The 26,143-nt window shown below is 37.1% G+C and overlaps 1 protein-coding gene across 1 annotated transcript in view; it reads left to right on the top strand.

The window, feature by feature from the left end:
- NBAS (NBAS subunit of NRZ tethering complex) overlaps positions 1-26,143 on the top strand; it is a 388,298-nt gene that overhangs the window by 40,320 nt on the left and 321,835 nt on the right. The window contains exons 10-11 of the mRNA XM_030800558.1: positions 11,731-11,869; positions 18,649-18,717. Of these exons, the coding sequence (XP_030656418.1) occupies positions 11,731-11,869; positions 18,649-18,717 (208 nt within the window). The remainder of the gene's footprint in view (positions 1-11,730; positions 11,870-18,648; positions 18,718-26,143) is intronic.

Genomic DNA, 26,143 nt, shown 5'->3' with positions numbered 1-26,143 from the left:
GGTGACCAAAGAATCAGAATAGATGTTGCTGTAAGATAGGATCACCTCCGCCAGCTGGGTTGAAGAAGGTAGTGTTAAGATTGCGGTCAGTTAATAATATAGTAATGCCATAAGATTGTTAACTCCACGAGGGCAGGGAATACTTGATTTCATTACACAGTATTTCCTACACTGCTAGCTTAGCACCTTGCAAGTTTTAGACACTTTCTGAATTGACATTGAATTGACTTCAATTGAAGTTAAGATTATAATAGATGAAATTAACTTTATAGAGCCTTTACTGATGACCAGATACTTATATATGCTGAATCCTACTCATCACAATATGAGATGGTTTCATAACTGCTATTGTGTATGTAGAGAAACCTAAGCTCCTGGAGGCTTAAGCAACTTTCCTGAGATGGCATGACTGTTCAGTGGTAAATTCATGTCTTTGATTCCCATGCCCAGTAAGCTTTTCTCTGGCAAACTTTGGCCTGTGGGCCAAATGTGGCCTGTTTTTAAGCAGATTTTATATTTTTTAAATTGTTGAAAAAAACCTCAAAAGAATGTTTTATCATACATGAAAATCATATGAAATTCAAATTTCAGTGTTTATAAAGAAAGATTTATAGGAACATAGCCACACTTCTTTTTGGTTTACATATTGTCTGTTTTTTTTTTTTTTTTCATGCTCTGACATAAGTGATTAGTTGTGAGAGACCATATGGCCCACAGAGCCTAAAATATTTATAATCTGGCCTTTTACACAAAATGTTTTCTGGCCCCTATTTTATGTCATCCAACAATCTGTCTGAGTGTGGGTCTAGTTCTGTTTGGGAGGTAGAAAGTAAGGAGTATTTTTTTGTAGATTTTTTCGTAGTTCTTTTTTTCAAGACAGGGTCTTGCTGTGTCCTTCATATTTGAGTGCAGTGATGTATGTGATCTTGGCTTACTGTATTTTCTACCTCCTGGGTTCAAGCGATCCTCCCTCCTCAGCCTTCTGAGTAACTGGGACTACAGGCACATGTCACAACATCCAGCTAATTTTTTAATTTTTTGGAGCAATGGGGTCATGCCATGTTGCTCAAGCTGGTCTCTAACTCCTGGCTTCAAGTGAGCCTCCTGCCTGGGCCTCCCAAAGTGCTGGAATTACATATGTAAGTCACTGTGTCTGGCCTTTCCATACTTCTTGATTCTAAACTCTAAACCGTATTTAAAAAAATTATAGCCGAGTACTACTCAGTTTTAAATATGATGCCCAGTTATCAAATTGCCAGGGAATGATTTCATTAATGAACTAAGAAGTCCAGGAAAAATTCCCATGTTTTGTCTTTAATAATTAATCATTCAATATAATCAGTTTTCTGTGATTATTCTTAAGCACATGTTGATTAAATAGTCTGATGCTTCATAATTTGACCTACAGTAAAGTGTATCTTCTAGAGATCATATAATAGATTCAAACACAAAGTAAAGCAGTGGTTCCCAAAATGTGGTCCCTGACCAGCAGCATCAGAAAAACTGGGGAAATGGTTAGAAATGCAAATTCTTGGCTGGATACAGTGGCTCATGCCTGTAATCCCAGCACTTTGGGAGGCAAAGGCAGGAAGGTCCTTTGCACCTAGGAGTTTGAGACCAGCCTGGGCTACGCAGGGAGATCCCTGTCTCTACAAAAGTTTTAAAAAAGAAAAAAATTAGCCAGGCGCGCATGTGCCCATATTCCGAACTACTTGGGAGGCTGAGGGTGCGAAGATCACTTGAACCTGGGAGGTTCACTGCAGTGGGCTGTGATTGCGCCACCACTGCACTCCAGCTTGGGTGACAGAGTGAGGCCCAGTCTCAAAAATTAAAAAAAAATATAAAGAAATGCAAATTATTGGAGTCTATGCTAGACTTCCTGATTCAGATGCTCCAGAGTGGTGGCCCAGTAATCTATTTTAACAAGCCTTTTAGGTGATTCTGAGGCTTATGTTATATCTGAGAACTGCTAATGTAAAGTGTCATGATTATATATGCTTTCTTCTTATAAGTACCTTAATAAATAAGGAGAAGCAGAGTTTAAAATATTGAGTTAGCAGGATTTTTGTAGTAAAGAATGTTTAGGATATGCTACAATGAATTAATATTGAGAACATTTCAGTTTTCCCAAGAGTTATGTCTTCTAGCTGTGAAGTAATAGGTGACATTTTTTGAGCCCTTACTTTGCCAAGTGTGGTCTAAGGAGTTTTAAATTTTGGGATAGGGGGAGTATTTTCTTTCTTTTTCTTTATTACTGGTTGTATGCCTTCAGTACACTGGTCATTGGACAGATTCCTTCCTTGGTTTTAAGGAGTTTTAAGCCACTAGATGGCAGATTTTTCCAACATTTATTAGATTGAAGAGCCTTCTTAATAAGCCATTTATAATTCTTCTTGAACCAATTTTTAGTGTAACTTTTTTTGTTAATTAAAATTAAATTGCTACATAATAATTTTACATACTTATGTAATATTTATGTAATATGTAATAATTTTACATACTTAATATATGCATACAATGTGTAATGATCAAATCAGGGTATTTAGGATCTCTATCACCTCAAACATTTGCCATTTCTTTGTGTTGGGAACATTTCAAATCTAGCTATTTTGAAATATACGATAAATTGTTGTTAACTATAATCACCCTACTATGCTATCAAACACCAGAACTTACTCCTTTATCTAACTGTATGTCCGTACCCACTAACTTTCACAGTTCATCAGTATCACGTATAGTCTGCTGCTTAGGGGCTTGCATTCTGCCTGTACTTTCTTTTTCTCATATTGCCTTGGTTACGTCTGTGATACTGCCCCCTGTTCTTCTCTGGCCTCTGCCTTTAATCCTGCTCCTTTAATTCACTCCTTCTTAGGTTTTTTCACTCCATCAGTCACAGTTTATTTTTGTTGTCTGATACCTGTGTTCCTGCTTTGAGTTTTTGACTCTTAGAATTTTAGAGCTGGAAAAGAGTTCATCCATCATTTGGTTCAACCTCTTCATTTCTCAGGTGGGAGAACTGAAGCCTAGAGAAGTTAAGACAAGGACAAGGACTGTGTCTTATTTATCTTTGTGGCATTGTAGTTCTTGGCACGTAGTGCCTAGAGAGACATGTCTTTTGAAACAACCGTAGTAAATGCTCTAAAGGATACAAAGATGAATTAGACACAGTGTCTGCACCCAAATGGCTCCAAGTGTAGTAATGGAGGTATGATTTAAATAACTGTTATGTGATAGAAGGTAGAGCAGGATTAACTTCTTGCCCAGGAAGTTAGCAAGACAGAATATTTGTATTGTTAAGGACCTATTGGAACCTTCTGCCCCGTTACTTCCCACTTGTCCTTTAGAGGCTGGAAGCACTCACTGCAGTTCTTATAGTTCTTTAGTTCTTTGAACACACCATTTACAAGCTCATCGCTCTGTTTTTGTACCTCATGTTAGCTTAGAATGCCCTTGGCTTAGAAGGCTCTTTACCTAACCCCTTTATCTGTCTGGGAAATTGTTTAATGGATGAACCTTTTGCTGGTGCTACCCTGCGCAGCCTTCTTTGACTTCTTCCTTTGTGCAGTTAATGTGTCTTTTATGCTGCTTTTGTACCTAACTGAAAGGTTTCTGAAGAGGTCTTGTGCAGTAATGGTCAGTGCTTACTGGTTATTTTACTTGTGATGGACTCTGCTCATATTTATTCCTCTATATGAATTCATATCCCTGGCTGTTTGAGAAAAGGAAGGTACAGAAGGAATGCAAGCCCCCTAACCGGCACACCGTATGTGGTACTGGAGAAATGTGAGAGTTAAGAGTTACACTGAACATTGATTTCCAAAAAATTGGAAGTAGTTTACTAAGATGTTTCTTCAGTGGCTTGGCATGTTCCTCATTGGTTATATGCAGTTTAGTAAATGTTAATGGAGTGAAAGGAATGTCTCAAGATTATATAGTTTCTTTTTAGCAAAGGTTAGTTGAACTTGATACTTCTGATTCTAAACCCATCATTTTCCTGCTATTTTCCATAAAATTTGAGGTTGAAGATTAATATGGCTTGGCTGTGTGTCCCCACCCAAATCTTGTCTTGTAGCTCCCGTAATTTCCACGTGTTGTGGAAGGGACCTGGTGGGAGATGATTGAATCATGGGGGCGAGTCTTTCCCGTGTTCTTCTCGTGATAGTGAATGGGTCTTATGAGATCTGATGGTTTTAAAAAAATGGGAGTTTCTCTGCACAAGCTCTCTTTGCCTGTTGCCATTCCATGTTAAGATGTGACTTGCTCCTCCTTGCCTTCCACCATGATTATGAGGCCTCCCCAGCCATGTGGAGCTGTACATCCAATAAAACTCTTTCTTTTGTAAATTGCCCAGTCTTGGGCATGTCTTTATCAGCAGCGTGAAAATGGACTAATACAAAGATTATTGGGAAATATAGTCTTTTTCTTTCTCTTTCTCTCTTTTGTTTTTGTTAAGAGGAAGTAAAGTTTTCCTAATTCCCATGTCGTGTGCTTTAGAGTAGAGGATTTAATTTGTATTATAAAAATTCCATTTTACTGTATCTTCATAGGATAATTTGAAAATATTTGCTTCAAAATGTTATTTTGAAATTAAGCACTTAAAAGTCAAATATCCTGTATATTTAAGGATGTAATGGTTACCACTGCATGTAAATATTCCAGGTGGAGGAATTTAATGCAAAAGCAAGTAACACTAATGATATAAATTATTTGCTACAGTGTTAGCTTTTATAGACTAAATTTCTTTAAAAAATCCAGTAATTATTTTAGTAGGAAGTCCCAGTCCCAGAATACTTAAGATATAATCATTAATGTATATACAACCTCAAAATATCACAAGGCAAATTATATGATAATTTCCTTTTGAGTATTTCGCTAGACTTGTGGGTTGACACAATGTGTTAAAGCAAGTTCACTGTTTTTTTTTTTCCCCTAGACTTCATTAACTAGAGAAATTTATGTGCATAATTTGGGATATTGTATCTTGATGTTCTTCTTTTTAAGTTAAAAAAAAAAAGGGAGAGAGAAGGAGAAGTACAGAGAATGATGTAATATACAGGTGGTCCCCAACTTGCGATTTTTTTAACTTAAGACTTTTCCACTTTTGATGGTGCTGAAGCAGTACACATTCAGTAGAAACTGTACTTAGCATTTTGACCTTTTCCTGGGTTAGCAGTGTGTGTAGGATACTCTCGTGATGCTGGGTATGGCAGTGAACTGAAGCTCCCAGTCTGCCATGCAACCACGAGGGTAATGTGATCAGATCATGAGGCAAGCAAACAATACTCTATGTACTGTGTTGCCAGCATGTTTTGGATATTGTGTTGTGTGTTTTGACATCCCATCACATGTATAAAACACCCTTTTTTCACTTACAGTATTTTCCATTTACAATAGGTTTATTGATTACCTGATCATAAGTCAAGGAGCATCTGTAAACCTATGTACCTACTACGCGCAATTAACAAATATTAAATGTGTCTTTCTTTGATCTAAGATGTACGTGTATGTGTGTGTGTATACATTCACAGACATATATAAATATCAGAGACAATAATACAAACAAAATTCCCTACTTCCATTATTTTGTCTCACTTTCTCCCCTCTAGAGGCAGCTGTCATAACTTTGGTGTGTGACCTTCCAATATATATTTTTGTATTTGTTCCCTTCACATTGTATATGTTTTCCTGAACAATTTGTTTGGTTATTTGTCCATCCCTTTTAAATATTTGAAATATTTCTAATTTTTCAGCTTTATAAATAGTGCTGTGGGGATCAAAAAACTACCTATCGAGTACCATGCTTATTACCTGGGTGAAGAAATAATCTGTACAACAACCCCCGCGACACACAATTTACCTATATAAAAACCCTGCACATATACCCCTTAACCTAAAAGTAAAAAAAAACCTAAAAAACAAAACAAGTTTCGCACCAAACTTTTTTTTTTGGCCAAAAGATGAATATACCTGTGCAAGAATTTATCTATAGTTTCCTTAGAGCAGTTTGTGGGGCAGTTGGTTGTGTGCTATTTGATACTGTCAAGTTGCTCCAAAATGATTGCTTCAATTTGCAATCTCGCCAGTAGTTTTTAAGAGTTACTAGGCCCCTAAACATTCTAGAGGGTGATTGGTGCAAATCTGTGTTGTTTTAATCTGCATTATTGGCTTTTGGATTTCTTTTTTTGCGATTTGCTGTTGCTTATCCTTTGTCTACTTTCCTTTTGAACTGGTTTTGGGAGATCTTTATAAATTCTGCCTACTAATACTACTAATACTTTGTTAGTTCTATGTGTTGTAAATAGCTTCTCCCAGGCTTCTTTTTTTTTTTTTTTGAAATGGAGTCTCACTCCGTAGCCCAAGCTGGAGTGCAGTGGAGTGATCTCGGCTCACTGCAACCTCTGTCTCCCAGGCTCAAGCGATTCTGGTGCCTCGGTCTCCCGAGTAGCTGGGTCTACAGGTGCACCTGGATAATTTTTTGTATTTTAGTAGAGATGGGGTTTCACCATGTTGCCCAGGGTGGTCTTGAACTCTTGAGCTCAGGTGATCCGCCCATCTGGGCTTCCCAAAGTGCTGGGATTACAAGCCCAGTCTTTATTTTATGGATGGAAGTTTTAAATTTTAATATGGTCAAATTCAAGCGAGAATGTCTTAATGATGGCAGGGTAGGAAAATGTTTACAGGTCAAGATGCACAGAGCCCAGCTCATAAGTGAAAGATTGATGAGCATGAACTGAGTTGGCTCTTGTTAGAATTTTTATTTTCCTATGGGAATTCTGTGTTTTTCTAGTTTAATTAAATCAGTTTGTTCAGTTCCATGAAAAATTCTTACAGGATTTATGTGAAATTGCATTCAATTTGTAAATTAAGAGGAATTGGCATGTTTAAAATATCCACCAAGGAAGATAGTATCTCTCCCTCTTCATTCATCTCTTATAAATCTCACAAGCTTGAAATTTTCTTCTCGATGTTTCCTTAAAAATGCCAGATTCTTGGCTTAGCATTGTTTTGTCCATTTTAATCAGTGTGACCCCACCTTTCCCTGCCTCCATTGCCATGTCCCTTCCCTTCTCCCCACCTTATCATATTTTACTGCTGAAACATAGAGTGAGGACAAGCAGTGAGATGATGGGTCTCTTTGTACCCTGTTCACTCTGTGCTTCCTGATGAGAAATGTGGACTTTCAATTCACATTCCCTCAGCAAACATTTATTGAGTATATTGTGCTGAGTTTCAGACTCTTCTCTTTCCCATTGACTGGCCTTTTTTTTTAAGTTACATGGTTTTACCAGTGGAACTTTATTTCTCCTCACTTCTGGCCAGTGTTGCCCTGGAAGCCTGTTCTGAACACTGTGATCATGATGGAGTGTGTTTATTTACTTGGCCAATCATCACCATAAGCCTGCTTTTATTTTTATCTTCTTAATCACTTGTAGATTAGTTCTCATCAACATTGTGAGTCTTATTAAATAATAAAGTAATGGAGTCTTGAATTGGGGTTGATACCCCTTGGGGTTTTTGTTTGTTTGTTTGTTTTGAGAAAGTCTTGCTCCATCACTCAGGCTGAAGTGGTGGCTCGATCTTGGCTTACTGCAGCCTCTGCCTTCCAGGTAGCTGGGACTACAGGCATGCACCACCAGGCCCAACTAATTTTTGTATTTTTTGTAGAGACGTGTTTTCCAGGCTGGCTCCTTGGCACGTATAACTGAAGAAAAACCCTTCAGTAGGTTTAGATTTGCTTATCATCTTCAGATTGGTCTGTCATCTTTTGTGCCACTAATTTCATGCTCCCATGTGTTCTTCCTTTTTTGTTCTATTTTAGAGAGTGAGCTTTTAAATGCAGAGCACATGCCTTGTTCATCTTTGTACACTCAGTGCCCTGCACATTGCCCTGCACTCAGCAGCTGCCAGTTGCCTGCTTTGTGAAGATGTTGATTCAGTTATCTCCATTTCTTCCCCTTTAAACATACCTGAGCACCCGTGCCTATTTGGATGTGTGGACACATATGCATTCTTAGAACTGGAGCATCAGTGTCCTAAAGCTGCTGTCTGTCTGATTGGAACAGCACATAATTCATCATTCTGCTGCTTTTCCACTTATTCTTCAGTCTGGCATGAACGGAGGAAAGGCCGGGAACAGATACTGAATCCCTTTTGTTCTCAGGGGATCTTAAGCTTTTGTAGCCAGTTTAATCTGTGCATGGCTATGCTATTAGAATTCATAGAGAGGAAGTGTCTTCCAATACCCAGGACATAAAAAATCTGGATTATCACTTAGGTCTGTAACTCCTTCAGTAGTCAGCCAACTTAAAGTTTCAGACATATATTAACATAAATTTAATTAGTAGAAATTATATATTATAAATATATTAATGTTTACTATATTATATGTTTTTAATACATATATATTGGACACTGATCAAAGTGACATTATTTCAGTTATCAAGGAATTGTTTTATAATGGCCTTTGGGAATTTATTGAATTCCTAGTGATATTGATATAGTTTATTGAATTCTTAAATAGTGATATTGTTTTCAAATAGAGTTTCAATAGAGGTTACTGTTTTAAATAGTAGGTTACTAGTTTTTAAAGGTATGTTTTATGAATCACATGTTTTTGGATTGAAAAAACGTTGTGATTAAATTCTGAACTTCGGATATTCCAAATTACACCTTGTGTTTCTATTTATTCAGAGGATTTTTTTCCTATCAAATGGACTTTTGAGAAAGAAATTTATAGAAAATTTGAAGCATGTACAAAAGTAGAATAGTATACTGACTCTTTAGTGCCTGTTATTCAGTTTCAGCAATCAGCTCATGGCCAGTCTCATTTTACCTGTATACCCAGCCATTTCCCTATCCACCCTTCCCTGGATTATATTGAAGTAAATCCTGGACAGCATATTATTTTGTCTGTAAATATCTCAGTGTGTATTTCTACAAAATAAAGACTCTAAAATATAAACATGATAACATTAGCACATCCAAGATAATTAACAGTAATCTGTCAGTATCTTCAAATATCCAGACTGTGTTCTCCCCTTCCCCCGCCTTTTTTTTAGACAGGGCCTCACTCACTCTGTCACCCAGGCTAGAGTTCAGTGGCACGATTATGGCTCATTGCAACCTCGGAACTCCGGGCCTCAAGCAGTTCTCCCACCTCAGCCTCCCGAGTAGCTGAGATTGTAGGTACCTATGACTACACCTGTCTAATTTTTTTTTTGTAGAGATGAGATCTCACTATGTTGCCCAGGCTGATCTTAGATCCTTGGCCACAAACAGTCCTCCCACCTTGTCCTCCCAAAGTTTTGGGATTACAGACAGGAGCCACTGCACCTAGCCTATGTTTTCTTTTAATTCATTGATTTGCTCTCCATATCCTCCTTCTATGTGTTGCTCTTTTGCTTTGATTGTGTGTATGTGGGTTCTGAAAAAAAAAAAAACCCAGGCCATTTATTTTGTATTTTCTCACTGTCTGGTTTTTGTTGATTGCATCTTTGTAGTGTTGTTTAAAGTATTTTTCTTTTTTCATCAATATTTTCTCCAAATTGAGAGTTAGATTCTGAGGGATAATATGATTTTATCTGCACTAGATATACCCCTTTTTTAATGAAATATTTTACTGTAATAGAATCATTTGAGAAGAATGAATGCTCTGGGCAAGTAATACTCATACTACTAGCCTGACTTTGGACCACAATCTCTTTTGCCCTGATGAGCAGGGTTAATTACGTTTAGCTCTAAGGATTTGCTTAGGGTAGGAACAGCCAAAATAGGTTGCTTCAAGGCATCATCTCAAAGTTTTTTACTTCCAATTTGCTGAGATGAAAATTTGTTAGAGCCGCATATAAAGGCAGTAGGGAAAAGGCTTTGTGTGTAGGCCCAAGTTGTGTTTCTGTGAAGAAAGTGCCTTTGAATTACTTTATGGTTTTTGAGATTTTGAGTTGGGCTACATTCCATAATTAAACCTAGAAGGATTTTGTACAGTTTTGAAAAATTTAGATCTAAGACTATATGGTAGAGATGAGTTCTTTAATTGTTATTGTTAGCTTAGTTCAGAAACACTTTAGAAAGTGAGTTGTCAAATGAGAAGAGGGCTTTTGGTGGCATTAGAGTGTGACAGGTCATCTGAGTTTTGGGACTGGGAAAGAAAAGAGGTGTATATTCATTTTCTATGAATCACAAACTTAGTGACATAACACAAACTTACCCTGCAGTTCGGGAGATCGGAAGTCTGAAATGGGTCTCACAGGGCTAAAATCAAACATGTCCTCAGGGCTGTGTTCCTTTCTGGAGGCTTGTGGAGAATCTATTTTGTTGCCTTTTCCGGCTTTTAGAAGCTGCCCAGATTCCTTGGCTTGTGGCCCCTTCTACCTTCAAAGCAGCGGTGGCCAGTTGAGTGTCACATTACATTACTCTGACATTGACTCTTCTGTGCCCCTTTCTACCTTTAAGGATCCTTGTGATAACTTCAGGGCCACCTGAATAATTCAGGATACTCTCCGTAAGTTCAAGTCAGTTGGTTAGCAACCCTAATTCCATCTACAACCTTAAATCCATGTAATAGAACATACTCACAGACTGCAGCAATTAGGATGTGGACATCTTTTGGGGGGCCATTGTGTTGCCTGCCACACAAGGTGAACAAAATTAGCAGAAGTCAGGTATTGCTTTCTACAATAATATAGTGCTTTTTGACTACTCTTGGGCATACACCTCCACTGGTCTTGAAGAGTCCGTATTGAGAGCTCATGGTGTTATGTCACGAGGTACTGATATTTATTTTATAACATTTAAAGTTAGCTTTAGTTGACATAAATTGTAACTGAGTTAGTCTGATATGCCAACTCTGAATAACTTTATGAAGTGTTTTTTTGACCTTTCAATTTCTATGTAGAAACATAAATTTTTCAAGATTTGGTTTTTCTGTGAGTATGGCCAAGAAGGAGGTAAACGGAACTTTCAGACTTTTTTTCTTTCTTTAGACAGATAATTATGATGTCTGTTATACAGATCCCTGCCAGAAGTACTGAACATAGCTTTAAAAATTGTGACTGTTGGGGTTTCGTTATTAATTAGCTTTCTTTATATAGTGGTATAAACAAAGTGGTTTGTTTATATATACACAGTAATGTCTTTTAACTTTTAGTATATGTTAGGCTGTTTGCCCTGTTGGTAACTGGCCTCCAGTTATGAATGTTGTGTAACAGACAGAAAAATGAACCAATCATAGTGTGCAGCTAAACTACCAACCAGTCTTATTTTTGTATAATTATTGCTCTGTGGTTCTTTCCCATTCAGTTTCTCCTGGGTGTCATTTCTTTCTAGCATTCTGTAATGGCTCCCTCATTGCATCAGATAGATTGCCATAATTAATACATAATGTATCTGGGTGAGGCTACACATCTATTAAAGTTTATTGGTGTTGATACAGACAGTTTTTTTTTTTTTATATATTCAGTTGCTAGCCTTAAATTTTTTCTTCATTTCTAAGTTCCCACCTGCATTTCAGGTGCCTGAATGTTTAAGCCTTAGTATATGGTGAAATTCTAATTGAAAAACAGTTTGGTTTTCTTTTGATTGTTTCCTCTGAAATATTTACCTTCTAGGTTTAACATATATTAATAGTACTTGGTAAATTTTCTTTCTCAAGGTGACTGTTTCTGCTCTCTTTGTTTTGCTCTTATTTATATTTGCAATGTATCAATTTTTAAAAATTTTTCTCCTTTTTAGACTTCTACTTGTTGGTGGATGTGAAACTGCTGAAGTAGGCATGTCAAAAGCTTCTAGCTGTGGCCTTTCTGCCTGGAGAGTTCTTTCAGGATCACCGTATTACAAGCAGGTTACTAATGGTGGAGACAGGGTTACTGCAGTAAGTATGAGTTATGGCACTTCACTTTGCTATGTGTCATTTCACTATGCTATTTGTCTTAGACAAATAAGTCGTTTGTAAGATATAGAGGAAGAAATAATTTCGTCTTAAATGAGGACAGTGAATTAATGCTGGTATAATTTTATTTCTTTCAAATAACAAATTCAACTGAGGCATATTGTATTTAACTTGGAATAATTTTTAGTAGTGACATTTTCAGATATTAGAAAAACAACCTAACAGTAGTCTCATTCCTTGTATTTGCTTATTTAGATGAAAACATGTATTAAGCACTTTTTAATGTGTTGGCAGCTATTCGGAATGCTTTTTATATGCTCTAACTCATTTAATTCTAAGTAACCCTTTGAGGTAAATATTGTTACTGGCCCGAGTCTGTTGATGAGGTGGTAAGTGAGGTGTAGTTAAGTAAGTTGCCCTGATCATCCAGCTAGCCAATAGTGGAATTAGAGTCCAGATTTCCATATTGTTCGATATTTATATGGACTATTCATCCATCCATCCATTCATTCTATACTTATTTATTGAGCTTCTATTTTGTGTCAGGCAGTCCTTGGGGCTGTGGTAGTCAGCATAGGCTAGGTTCTATTTTGATTATTCAAACAATCAAATGAGCAAATGCAAAGTCCTGAAATTTCTGTGGCTTATCATATACAGATTTTTTCCTTATTTTGTGGCAAAGCCTGCTATTGAGATCATGACTCTCCTGGGCAGCTCGTTTCAAGTGATGACTAAAAGATCCATGGAGAGTGGTGACCTTTTGAGGTCCCACTATCTCAGTTTATGGTCTTAGGAAGGGAAGGGAGAGATAAAAGGTGGAACTTTTTACTGTCCTAGACCAGAAGTGACATTGGTTCTACTTATAGTTCATTTATTGTATTGTGGCCCCTCCTAGCTTCAAGGGGGCTGGGAAATAGTTTTCTGTGTGTCCAGAAAGGTGTGAAAAGCTAGGTATTGGTAAATACTAATTATGTTTACCGTCCTGGCCACACTGCAGTCTTGCATGTCTTAGTTATTTGTGTAAACTATATGAAAGTGAGCACTTGGGCTGGTCGTGGTGGCTCATGCCTGTAATCCCATCACTTTGGGAGGCCGAGGCGGGTGGATCGCGAGATCAGGAGTTCAAGACCAGCCTGACCAACATGGTGAAACCCCGTCTCTACTAAAACTATAAAAATTAGCTGGACGTGGTGGTGTGCACCTGTAGTCCCAGTTACTCAGGAGGCTGAGGCAGGAGAATCGATTGAACCTGGGAGGCGGAGGTTGCAGTGAGCCGAGATTGTGCCACTGCACTCCAGCCTGGATGACAGAGCCAGACTCCATCTCAAAAAAAAAAAAAAAAGAAAGTGAGCACTTGGCCAAAATTATGCAGCTTGGGTTTACCATGTTACTTAGTGGGCACGCAGATATTTTTTCAGTGAGGAAAGAAATCTAGAAATTAAGTTGAAACACAACATAATCAAACATGTTATGTGTTCATTTTGATAATGAATTTGCCAAAAAATATATTGATTTCAAATTATGTTCTAAAACAACAATTAAAGATTTTAATGTTGAAAATAAACTAATGAAGATGTACTTTTGAAAAGAAATCTTTAGCAATAATAGTAATCCTCTGTGAATGTTATTTTTAGCATTTAATATATACTGCAGTGTGTGATTGTGATTTAACCCAACAAAGTAGTAGTTTCTTTTTCTTTAAATGAAGTCAACTTACTGGTTTATATGGCATCAGACATTAAACCAGTTTGTACGTGTAGAACAGCTTATGCAGTACTGTGCATATGCCTTTCCTTCCATTTATTATCCATCTACCTAGTCTACCAGCCCTTTATTGTCTCTGCAGGACCTAGTAAGGAGAAGAGTTGGTGTATTATTGACCACATTTCACAAATAAGGAGCCTAAGGCACAGTAGAGCATAATAACTGAAAATAGAGGCATGAGATGGGCCAGATCTAGTTTCTGTTCTGTACCCGCCACCCCATGAAATTCTGTCCATATCAGTGGCACTAATATATGCTATGATGATTATCCCATAATCTATAAAAAGTAAAGTGAGGTAGAAGTTACTCATACATATTGGACACATTGGTTCATATCTGTAGGAATTTAGCTATGTTGATGTCTCTGATTTAGGTCATATCCAGCTTGTAGTTTTATATGCGAGATGTTTCAGGGCAGATCTTAAGAGTTTGAAGTTTCTCTCAGCTCTGTCTAAAGTAAGCATGATGTCTGCAGCTTTCTTGGCTCACTGCAACCACTGTCTCCCGGTTTCAAGCAATTCTCCCATCTCAGCCTCCTGATTACAGGCACCCCCCATCATCCCTGGCTAATTTTTGTCTTTTAGTAGAGATGGGATTTCACCATGTTGGCAGGCTGATCTTGAACTCCTGACCTTAGGTGATCCGCCTGCCTTGGCCTCCCAAAGTGCTAGGATTACAGGCGTGAGCCACCACGCCTGGCCAAGTCTGCACCTTGTTTTCAAATGATTCAGTAAAAAAAAAAAAAATTTAAAGTATGTGTGTCTGTATACATAGACACACACACAAATAGAGATAAAGCAAATGTGACATTAATAACTGGTCTAGCCAGGTGAGAGGTATACTCGTGTTTCATTGTACAATCATTTCAGCTTTTCTGTAGCTGTGAAATTTGTCAAAATAGGGTTGAGGAAAAAAGGAAAATTGATGTGTATAGAGGATATAAGGAGAGATAACGTGGGTAAGTGGTGAAAGTCCCTTTTGGTTTGGTGTAATCAAGTGTTTGTTTGGGACCCAGTGGGCAAGCAAGTGGCAAGTCACATACCAGGGAACCTTTTTTCACCTTAGTTTCTTTGAATTCTCCTGTCCTTTCCCTTTGCACCTTACTGTAGTATTGGAATCTACTCTGCTATGTATGGTCCTGATCTCCCTGTGGCCTGAGGCTTCGGTATTGAAGTCTTTTAAAAGAAAATTGCTTATGCGCTGACGAAATAAGTGGGAAAAATATTGAATTGCAAATTGAATGCTCTGCTGTATGATTAACTTCTTGAAATGCTGCAAGTGTATTTTAATTATGTTAGTGGCTGTGTCTTGCAGCTAAACTTACAATCATTCTGCATAGCCTTCCCTTACCTCAAAGTAATTTGAGGTTATGGGATTAGTTCCTTTTGTCAGGTGGCAGATATTGTTCTCATCGAACCTCCTCTTACTGTTTGTTTAAGGTTGCTGTTGTCTTGGTGTAGGTATTGACTGAAAAATGCTGCTGACACATACATCATAGTCTCTCACAAGGCTGCTAGGTTGTAAAACAGACTATGCAAAATTCAATATGTGCATTGACCCAAGTTTCCAAATTAATGTTAGTGTCATCTATGTGAGATAGTTTTATTTATTCATTTATTCAACATTTTATCACTGCTCCAGGTATTAGGGAAACTAATAAACTGTGTAACTGTAATAAACTGATAAACTGTAAGATGATCTGCAGTGTTATTTATCGTTGTGTTTTTAAGATCAAAATTTTGGAAAACTGTAAGAATGAACAAAGTTGACTGAATTTTTATTATTGCTGCTGTTGCTGCTGCTTTTTCAATATAGAATGTTGTTGTGGAAAGAACATAGACTTTTTGAAATCCTATTTCTATGAGAAATCCTATTTCCCTGAAAAAATAGAAGTAATCAGAAGGAATACTTCTGTAGGATCCCACACGCTGCCAGCAGCTGTGCCTGTGTGCTGCAACTTTTCTCTTGTTCAGACAGAGGAACTGTCCTTGCTCAGGCTAAGGCCAAGCCCTGTGTTTGTCCCCTAGATCTCCCACTCTTGTTTCTTGAAGGATATTCCTCTTACATCAGGAATTTTGTTATCTCTTAGGTTTATCAGCATATGACATGCTTTTATCTTTCCCTTCACAAAACCTCTTCAGACTCCACTTTGCCCTCTAGCTACCATCCCATTTCTTTCCTTTCCTTACAATGCTCAAGGGTTGTCTGTACTTGTTTCCAATTCCTCTCCTTCCATTCTCTCTTGAATTCACTCGAATGGAGATTTGCCTCCATCATTTCACGGAAACTATTCTTATTGATGTTATCAATGTCTTCCAGCATTTTATGAGTTTGTTTTCTTGGTATTCTTTCATTTCCACTAATTGCTTATATAAAAATCAGCTTATTCTGCTTTCCTCTTTCTCTTTTTGTTGTTTTGTTTCTGCATTGTCACATACATAATATTTGTACATTGGTGTCTACTTTCGTTCCCAGCTTTCTTTAGTCATCTATTTATGTATTTTAAAATGCTTACTCAGTTCTTTTGCTGAAGTTTTCCCAGTCGTTCTCGTGGTTGGATGAAGTTATTTTCTAGTATGTTTTGAAAAGGGCTCGTAGGTGATGAGTTTCTTAAGTTTTTGTATTTTATGCTCAAAACTGTTTTGCCATAACCTTCATATTTGAGGGAAAACTTGTCTGGATATAAAATCCTTGGTTCTCCTTTTCTTTCATTAAACTTTTAAAAAATGCTACTCTTGTTTTGCTTTGTATGTGAGATTTTAAAAGTCTGATGCAATCAAATTATTTACCCTTTGTATGTTATTAGTCAGTTTTTCTGGCAGGTCTTTATTTTCTTTATCTTTGAAATCTGATAGCTTCCTAGGATATTGGAGTTGATCATGCTGAGTTTAAATTTCCTGGGTATGCATTGGTTCTTTTAGTGTGTAGATTCAGATTTTTTTCTATTTCTATTTTTTCCATTTTCTGTTTCTGTAAAGCTTTCATGGATTATAATTTTAAATATTCTCTACTTTGGTTTTGTTTATCTTCTTCAGATTCTCTGGCAATCCAAATGTTACTGCTTTTTACTATATGCTCTTTCCAGTAGTTTTTCTTTACTCTTTTTACCTCTCCCTTTTATCTCATTTCCTTTTCACTTTTTAACTCATTTTCATTTTTTCATTGTTTTCATGTCTTCCTTTAAAGCCCCTTATTAAATTTTCCTTGAGTACCTTATAATTTATTCTTTATTTTTTAGATAATGTTGTCTTTTTCTTATATTTCTTTCCTGAATTTATTGAGCTTTTTATTATTAACTCTTTTTCACTCTTCTTGTCCAGTTCTATTTTCAGTTACTGAATTTTTGATTTAAGGTGGTTTTTCAAGTTGTCCACATTCTCAAATGCTTGTCTGACTATATTTAATTCTTTTTGGAGTGCTATGTTAAAGTTTTCTTTTGCTTCATGGTTGTTTTTTCAGCCATAATTTCCCTTTGTTGACACGTGTTGACTTTCGTCTTCTCATGTTTGCAAACTATTTGTGAATCTCTTTCTTGTTCATTTTTATGATATTGGAATACTTTACAAGATTCGTAGGTTAATGGTGCCTTCTTTTGTCAGTATAGCAAAGTTCAAATACCTTAGTAGATATTTTTGGTTTTGTTTTGGTGGCAGGAGGGGGCGTGGATCCTCTGATGTTGTGATTGTCTGTTGTCTTGCTGCACACTACATTTGCCCCTTTGCTTCCTTTCCCCTTTACCACCCCTTTGGCAAAAGGCACTTCTTCCTGTTTGCCATTTGTCTCCCTCAGAAGCTCTGTGTTTGGAAGCCTGCCTCGTCACATCATGCCCACACTTAGGTCCCTTCCCTGTAGGCCAGGTCTGATCAACCTGGATGCTTTTATAGTATTTTCACTCAGAGTGGACTTAGTCTTTTTGGTGGTAGTTTTGGTTTTAGATGGACCGTAGCCATTTTTGCTAGCTCCCCTCTGTCCTCCCTGGGTGTTTTTCAATTTGCTTTTGCTAACCACCACACCTTGTGGCAGGTCACAATGGAGTGAGTGGGGACATAGGTTTTAGCAGGAGCAGTGGAGATGACACACTGGGATTTGGTGATTTCTTTCTTTTTGCTTACAGTTATTGCAAAGTTTGGGTTATTCTCTATCTTAGCCTAAGCGGAGAGCGTGGTTTTTGTGTAGATTTATCTCCCTTTCTTGTTCTTGATTTTTTTGGAGGAAGTATTTGGAGATGTGTATCAAGGCCATCCCTAATGTTTTCAACTCAGAAGTTCTAGCTATTGTGAATATTGTTGCTTTGAACATTCATGTACAAACATTTGTTTGAATGCTTGTTTTCAATTCTTCTGTGTATAGATCTCAGATGGAATTGCTGGGTCATATGTTAGTTTTATGTTTAAGTTTTTGAGGAACCACAAACTTCTTCCACGGTGGCTGTATGGTTTTATGTTCCCATCAATAGTGTATGAGGGTTCCAGATTCCCTACATCCTCAACAGTGTTCTTTTCCATTAAAAAAATATAGTTTCTAAATCTAAAGACAAAAATTGTCATGTGTTATATTAAATTATTTTATACACTGATTTCTAAAGATAAAGTCTTTTTTGGTGTTTTTCAAGCATAGAATCAATTGTTAATAGATGAAATTTCTTTTGGAAGTTTTAGCTTTTTCTATACTGATGTTAGGATAAAATGGCAACCTTGGGCAGCCTTACTTGAGAAGAGCTTGCGGTGGATTCTGATTTGCATAAACTTTACTGGTTATATATTTAAAAAAGCATTTGATCATAGATGTAATTTGTAAGATTGTACCACTTGGTGGATTTTTTTTTTTCCAAACAAAAGCAGAATCTCACCAAGATCCTTGACACCTTATTGGTGATTTTCTTTAATCATTTAAAAAAATACTAGATTTGCTATAGTTTTCATTTCATTATAAAAGGACATTTTACAATGAGAAGTCATTTCAGTAATCTTTCTTCATATGATGCATTTATTTCGCAGGTACCGAAGACACTGGGATTATTAAGGATGTTAAGCGTCAAGTTTTACAGTCGCCAGGGACAAGAACAGGTAATGCAAATTGGCTTAACTATGGTGGGCTTCTCAAACATTTTTACCCGGAAATACCTTTAAGGTCAAAGCTGAATGAACTTTGAATTTTTTGTATCTTCATCTGAGTGTATTCATATACACTATGTGGCTATATGCATTAGTAAGAATTCATAGAGCTGTCGCTGAAGATTTTTATATTTTACTGTGTATCAACCTTATCTTAAAAGAAAAATAATTATAGAGAATATACCCAGCCCTCTTGGGGGTCTGGGAATATAGCTCGAGGAATTCTCCTAGAAACATTTTATATATATATATATATCTTTGAATTTCATATTTTATCTTTACAAATCTTGTGAATTTTGTATTATTGTTCATAATATATCACTTTTTGGCTTAATATTAAAAAAAAAATTCTTCCCCAAATCTGAGGTTACTGATGCTCCAAGAAGAAATGTGCCTGTTGACCCTGGGTTTTAAATACCATTGTTTTACTGTCTTGTTACTTAGCAGGAAAAGCATGGATCCATGGCAAGGATGTTAGACGGTTTCATCCAGATGAATATCAGTGATACTTAGGAACTGCCTCTACGAGGTGGTTACATTTGTTTCTCTGTTTGACTTTCACAAGAGTCTTGACCTACACTGGAGAATCAAATCATACTCTTGTCTTGTGGGGGAATCAAATCATACTTTTGTCTTCTGGGGGAATCAAATCATACTCCTGTCTTGGGGGAAAATCAAATAATCTAATCTTTTTCACTGCTTCAGTTTCTTTTCCTGTAGAACCTGCTGATATGAAAAGTCAGGCCTCCATATCTGCAGATTCTATATCCCTCAAATGCTGTATTTCCAATCCACGGTTGGTTGAATCAGAGGATGTGGAACCTGTGGATATGGGGGGCTTGACTGTACTGTACTTTTTTTCATTATTTTAGAGAGTACTCCTTGTACTTATTAAAAAAAAAGTTAACCATAAAACAGCCTTAGGCAGGTTCTTCAGGCGTTGCAGGGGAAGGCATTCTTACCATGGGAGATGACAGCTCCATGAGCTCCATGAGCGTTACCATCCCTAAAGACCCTTCAGTGGGGCAAGATGTGGAGGTAGAATACGGTGATATTGATGATCCTCACCCTGTGTTGGCCTAGGCTGATGTTTGTATTTGTGTCTTAGTTTTTAACGAAAATGTTTAAAAAGTAAAAGCATAAAATAAAATGCAAAAGTTTGTAGTACAAGAATGTAAAGAAAGAAAATTTTTTTATATAGATGTGTGTACAGTGTGTTTGTGTTTTAAGCTAATGTTATCACAGAAGTCAAAAAAGTAAAAAAATATGAAGTTTATAAAGTAAAATGTTACAGTTAAGAGGCTAATTTATTTTTGAAGAAAGTTTAAAAGATGAATGTAGTAGAGCCTAAGTGTACAGTGTTTCTAAAGTCTACAGTAATGTTCAGTAATGTCCTGTCCTATTCCCATTCACTCGCCACTCACTCGCACACTCGCACACTCACCCAAAGCAACTTCTAGTTCTGCAAGCTCCATTCATGGTAAATGCCCTATACAGGTGTTCCATTTGTTATCTTTTATACCATTTACTATACCTTTTCTGTGTTTAGATAACGCAAATACTTACCATTGTGCTCCAGTTGCCCACAGTATTCAGTAGAGTAGCATGCTGAGCAGGTTCGTGGCCTAGAAGCAATAGGCTATACCACCCAGCCTAGGTGCGTAGTAGGCTATCCCATCTAGATTTGTGTAACTGCACTCTATGTGTGATGTTTTCACAGTGACGAAATCACCTAATGATGCATTTTGCAGAACATCTCCCTGTTGTTAAGTGATACATGACCGTACTATAATTTTAGAGCTGAAAGAGCTCATAGGGGTTATCTAATGATTTCTTATTATGAACACTTTGACAAGTATTTTCACAGGATCTCACAGGAAGTTTGCATTACCTACACTTGCATTATGATGCCTACTTTTTATTGATGAAGAGATTAAGGCCTCAAGAGAAATGTGTGCCTAAACTCACTTATCCAGAGAGTGTCAGAGATGTGTTTGGTCTTCTGTTGGTTTGTGATCCAGTGCTTGTTTTCACCACTTCTAGTTGGTTATTGTCTTAAACCTTTAGTTGGTAATTTGGAAGAAACAGAAACTAAGATGTGTTTCAAAATAGCTGAGATGATAAATTACTTAATATCTTGGAAAGAATTATCTGTTTTACTACTCAAGTTTGGCAACAATTATGTTTCTCTTAAAATGTGTTCCTCTTAGCCTAGCATGGTGGCTTACGCCTGTTATCCCAGTTCTTTGGGAGGCTGAGGTGGGAGGATCACTTAAGCCCGGGAGGTCGAGGCTGCAGTGAGCCATGATTGTGCCACTACACTCCAACTTGGGGGACAGAGTGAGACCCTGGCTCAAAAAAAAAAAAAAGTTCCTCTTAACTACTAATATCTTTACAAAATGGGCCTACTTTCCTGTATAACCATATTATTAATATTTAGTTCATTTGAAAAATTTACTTAGGAAACTCTAACAACACTGAGATTGTATAGTATTAGAGGTAATATACGTAAAATAGCTAAGACAGTGATTGTCATATTGCAGATACTCAGCAAATAATAACGGTGTAATGGTGACTGCTGTTATCTCTGTTAATTTCTTTATATCCTGAATTATAGAATTAATAATTAGTAGGCCACAGGTTCTTTTTGAATTGTGGTTTATTATTACCCAAAACTTACATGGCTTTAAAAAATAACTTCTCATTGTCTGACATGTAATACTATCTTTTTTTTTTTTTTTTTTGAGACGGAGTCTTGCTCTGTTGCCCAGGCTGGAGTGCAGAGGTACAATCTCAGCTCACTGCAAGCTCCACCTCCCAGGTTCACATCATTCTCCTGCCTCAGCCTCCTGAGTAGCTGGGACTATAGGCACCTGCCACCATGCCCGGCTAATTTTTTGTATTTTTAGTAGAGATGAGGTTTCACCATGTTAGCCAGGATGGTCTGGGTCTCCTGACCTCATGATCTGCCGGCCTTGGCCTCCCAAAGTGCTGGGATTACAGGCGTGAGCCACCACGCCTGGCCAGTGTTATCTTTTAAAAGAGTATATTAAAAATAAGAATTATTTATATTCTTTTATAAAGGCTATTGGCTTGGATTTTTTTTTTCTTTTTTTCTTCCTTTCTTTTTTTTTTTTTTCTTTGAGACAGTCTTGCTCTGTCGCCCAGGCTGGAGTGCAGTGGCGTGATCTAGGCTCACTGCAAGCTCCACCTCCCAGGTTCATGCCATTCTCCTGCCTCAACCTCCCGAGTAGCTGGGACTACAGGCACCCGCCACCATGCCTGGCTAATTTTTTGTATTTTTTTAGTAGAGATGGGGTTTCACTGTGTTAGCCAGGATGGTCTTGACCTCCTGACCTCGTGATCCACCCGCCTTGGTCTCCCAAAGTGCTGGGATTACAGGCGTGAGCCACTGCACCCGGCCTTTTCTTTTATTTTTCAGAATCCTTTTTTTCTTTCCTTCATGCGTTTACAGTGTTTTTGTCACAGGTTGTTAATTAGGCTTTTGAGGCTGACTTTGTTTGATTTGAAGGGTAGATTTCTAATTGTGTGTGTGTGTGTGTGTGTGTGTGTGTGTCAGACTTCTAAAATATAATGGTCTAGAATATCTAGTAAACTTCTTGAGGGTGGGGATTTATGTTTGTTTTGTTCATTGCTGACTTCCTATAGTGTAAAACAATGCCTGGAACCTAATATTTATTATTGAATATATAATATTCAATAAATACTTGTGGAATGTTGGAAGAGCAGCACTTATAAATTTGCCTTTTATTGATCTGAGTATTTTTTCTTTAAGAATATGTAGTACTTCAGAATGTTTCGAATGTATGCACTAGAGAACTACTTTTTTTTTAATACAGTTTGTATATTTGAAAGTTACAGGAAATGGTAAATCACTCATTTTTAATTCTATTAAATTAGATGACAGGTGATTAATTTCAGTACAAAGGTCTGATGTTTAACATTCTTAAAAACCCTGTCTTGGAAAGGACAGTTAGTTAGGAAGTTTTATTGCAACATTTGAGAGAAAGTACAACTCATTCTCCAAATATTGCTGCCAGTAGTAGAAGGATTTAATAGTATTTTTAATGAAGAAAGAACAAATAGATATTGGAGGTAGTGGAATAGAGTGGATTGCAGAGATACTAGTGATACTCTTTGCTATCAAGTTGTATTTCATGACAATTTCTTTGTGTTCATATTTTAACAATTTATGCAGTTTTCCTTAATAAAGATCACTATGCCTTCTCAATCAAAATGTTTTAAAATAGTCTCATTTTACTTTTTAAATTTTTACTTTTTTTAAAAATTTAACTTTTATTGTAAGTTCAGGGGTACATGTGCAGATTTGTTATATAGGTAAACTGTGTCATGAGGGTTTGTTGTACAGATTATTTCATCACCTAGATATTAGACCTAGTCCCATCAGTTATTTTTCCTCATCCTCTCCCTCCTCCCACCCTCCACATGCTCATAGACCTCAGTATGTGTTGTTCCCCTCTATGTGTCCATGTGTTCTTATCATTTAGCTCCTACTTATAAGTAAGAACATGTGGTATTTGGTTGTTCCTACATTAGTTGCTGCATTAGTTTTCTAAGGATAATAGCCTCCAGCTCCATCCATGTTGCTGCAAAGGACATAATGTTGTTCTTTTTTAGGGCTGCATAGTATTCCATGTATGTAACACATTTTCTTTATCCAGTCTATCACTGATGGGCATTTAGGTTTATTCCATGTCTTTGCTATTGTAAATAGTGCTGCAGTGAACATACGTGTGCATGTGTCTTTATGACAGAACGATTTATATTCCCCAGTGTATTAGTCCATTCTCACACTGCTATAAGAACTACCTGCAGCTGGACACAGTGTCTCACGCCTGTAATCCCAGCACTTGGGAGGCTGAGGCAGGCAGATCATTTGAGGTCAGGAGTTTGAGACCAGCTCGGCTAACATGGTGAAACCCCATTTTTACTAAAAATACAAAAATTAGCTGGGTATGGTGGTGCACACATGTCATTTCAGCTACTTGGGAGGCTGAGGTGCGAGGATTGTTTGAACCCAGGAGGTAGAGGTTACAGTGAGCCAAGAATCGCGCCACTGCATTCCAGCCTGGGCAATGGAGCAAGACTGTCTCAAAAAAAAAAAAAAAAAAAAAAAAAGCAACTCCCTGAGACTGGTAATTTATGAAGAAAAGAAGTTTAATTGACTCACAGTTCTGCAGACTTAACAGGAAGCATAACTGGGAGGCCTCTGGAAACTTACAATCATGGCGGAAGGTGAAGAGGAAGGAAACACATCTTTACCATGGTGGAGCAGGAGAGAGAGAGAGAGAGAGAGAGAGAGAGAGAGAGAGGAGCGAGCGAGAGCACAAATGGGGAAGTGCCACACGCTTTTAAACCATCAGATCTTGTGAGAACTCACTATCAGGAGAACAGCAAGGGAAAATCCGCCCCCATGGTTCAGTCACCTCCCATCAGGCCCCTCCAATATGACATGAGATTTGGTTGGGGACGCAGATCCAAACTGTATCACCCAGTAATGGGATTACTGGTTCAAATGGTATTTCTGTTTTTAGGTCTTTGAGGAATTGCCATACTGTTTTCCACAATGATTGAACTAATTTACGCTCCCACTAAAAAGGAACGCAGTGTGTAAGCGTTCCTTTTTCTCCACAACTTCGCCAGCATCTGTTATTTTTTGAATAGTCCCATTTTAAATGTTTGTATGCCAGATACTGTGTGTATGTATAAATATTTTTATTATTGGGACAAATATATATATTTTAATTATCTGTTAAACCTCACAACCCAAAAGGTATAGTATTATCCAAATTTTATAGATTAGAATCAGATTAGAAAAATTAAGTGAGGTTTTATAGCAAGTGGAACTCTAGCATCTGTGGTAGTTTGATACTATATTGCTGCCATGTTCTTTTATGGGCCCTCCAGAGAGGAAAGTTGAAATAACTTAGTGGAGAATGGGTGAGCTACTTCCCGTTTCTGTATACCCCCACATGAACTTTATACACTCAGTAAATGTTTTTACTGATTACCCATTTTGCAGGCAGATTAGTTACAGAGAATCAGTGGAGGAAAGGTATAGTATATTGAGGGGAAAAAGTTGTAAAATTTTAGCTCCTTTAGTAATTTGTTAGATAAGCTTTTAAAAACATATCTTTTGATAGAGTTGTTTCTCAGTTATTATAGATGATGTAGAAGTATACTATAGTAAAATACAAGGAAATATTTTACTAATTTTTCATCATTAAAAGTAATTTTAATACCTACTCATAGGTGTTACTACGAGCAAATTAAATGTGTGTTCTGTGACTTTAGGATGCTATAAACATCAATATATTCCATACTTCTTAATGTATAAAATATGAGTATTTTCAGATTTTCAATACCTTTCAGATCCCAAGAAGTCCTAAGCTGGCATCTGTAGCCCAGTTCTCCTCTGCACTTCAGATTTGTGTACCTGCTGCTTACTTGACAGCTTCAGTAGGATAGCCTTCAGGCATTTTAAATCAAACATTTCCAAAACAAAACTCTGATAGCTTCTCATTTTTCTTCCCTAACCATTTCTACCTTAGACTTGATTGCCTCAGTAATCCATCCTTTTGCCAAAGGGAGATACCTGAAAATTATTGCTGATACCACCCAGTCCTTCATCCCCCCATCTAATCTAATCTAACAGCTTTGCTACCAGTATCATCTTCAGAGTGTACTTAGAATCTTTCTACTTCTTTTTTCTTCTGTGGCTATCACCATCATATAATTTTTCATCTCTCCTACATTAGCAGATACTTAATCAGTTTCCCTAGCAACCTTAGTGACTTAAAAAATGTAAATCAGATAAGCTCACTTTCTTGCTTGAAGAAAGCCTTCAGTGGCTTTCTGTTGAACAAAGAATGATGACAGAATACAATGCTTAACATTATCCAAAAAGACATTACATAAGCTGGCCCATGACTGTCTCTGCAGACTGATCTCATGCCACTGGCTCATTCTCTTTTAGTTATGTTGGCCTTATCTCAGCTCATCAAGGGTGCCATGTTCTTTTCTTTGTAGATTCCATTTTTTTTCTATTGGGAATGGTTTTACCTTATTTGTCCTCATTAATTTAATTTCTTCTCATCTTTGGGCATCAGCTCTATTTTTCATATCCTCAGACTCCTCTTATAGTCCTTCAATTTAAATACAGTTCCTATTGTTATTCTCTCTTAGAGCGCTCTGTATTTTTCTTCCATAGTAGTAATCAAAGTTTGTAATGTAGATTTTTTTGTTAGTTTATTTGTATACCTAATCTATATTTTCGTGGCTCCATGAAGTTAGGTTCACATCTGTTTTACCTAGAAAAGTGCCTGGAATAGAATAG

This window comes from Nomascus leucogenys, chromosome 19 (genome assembly GCF_006542625.1).
Source record: "Nomascus leucogenys isolate Asia chromosome 19, Asia_NLE_v1, whole genome shotgun sequence".
Taxonomy (NCBI): Eukaryota; Metazoa; Chordata; class Mammalia; order Primates; family Hylobatidae; genus Nomascus; species Nomascus leucogenys.
The sequence above is the reverse complement of the archived record's forward strand: the minus strand, read 5'-3'. Positions and strand labels throughout refer to the sequence as shown.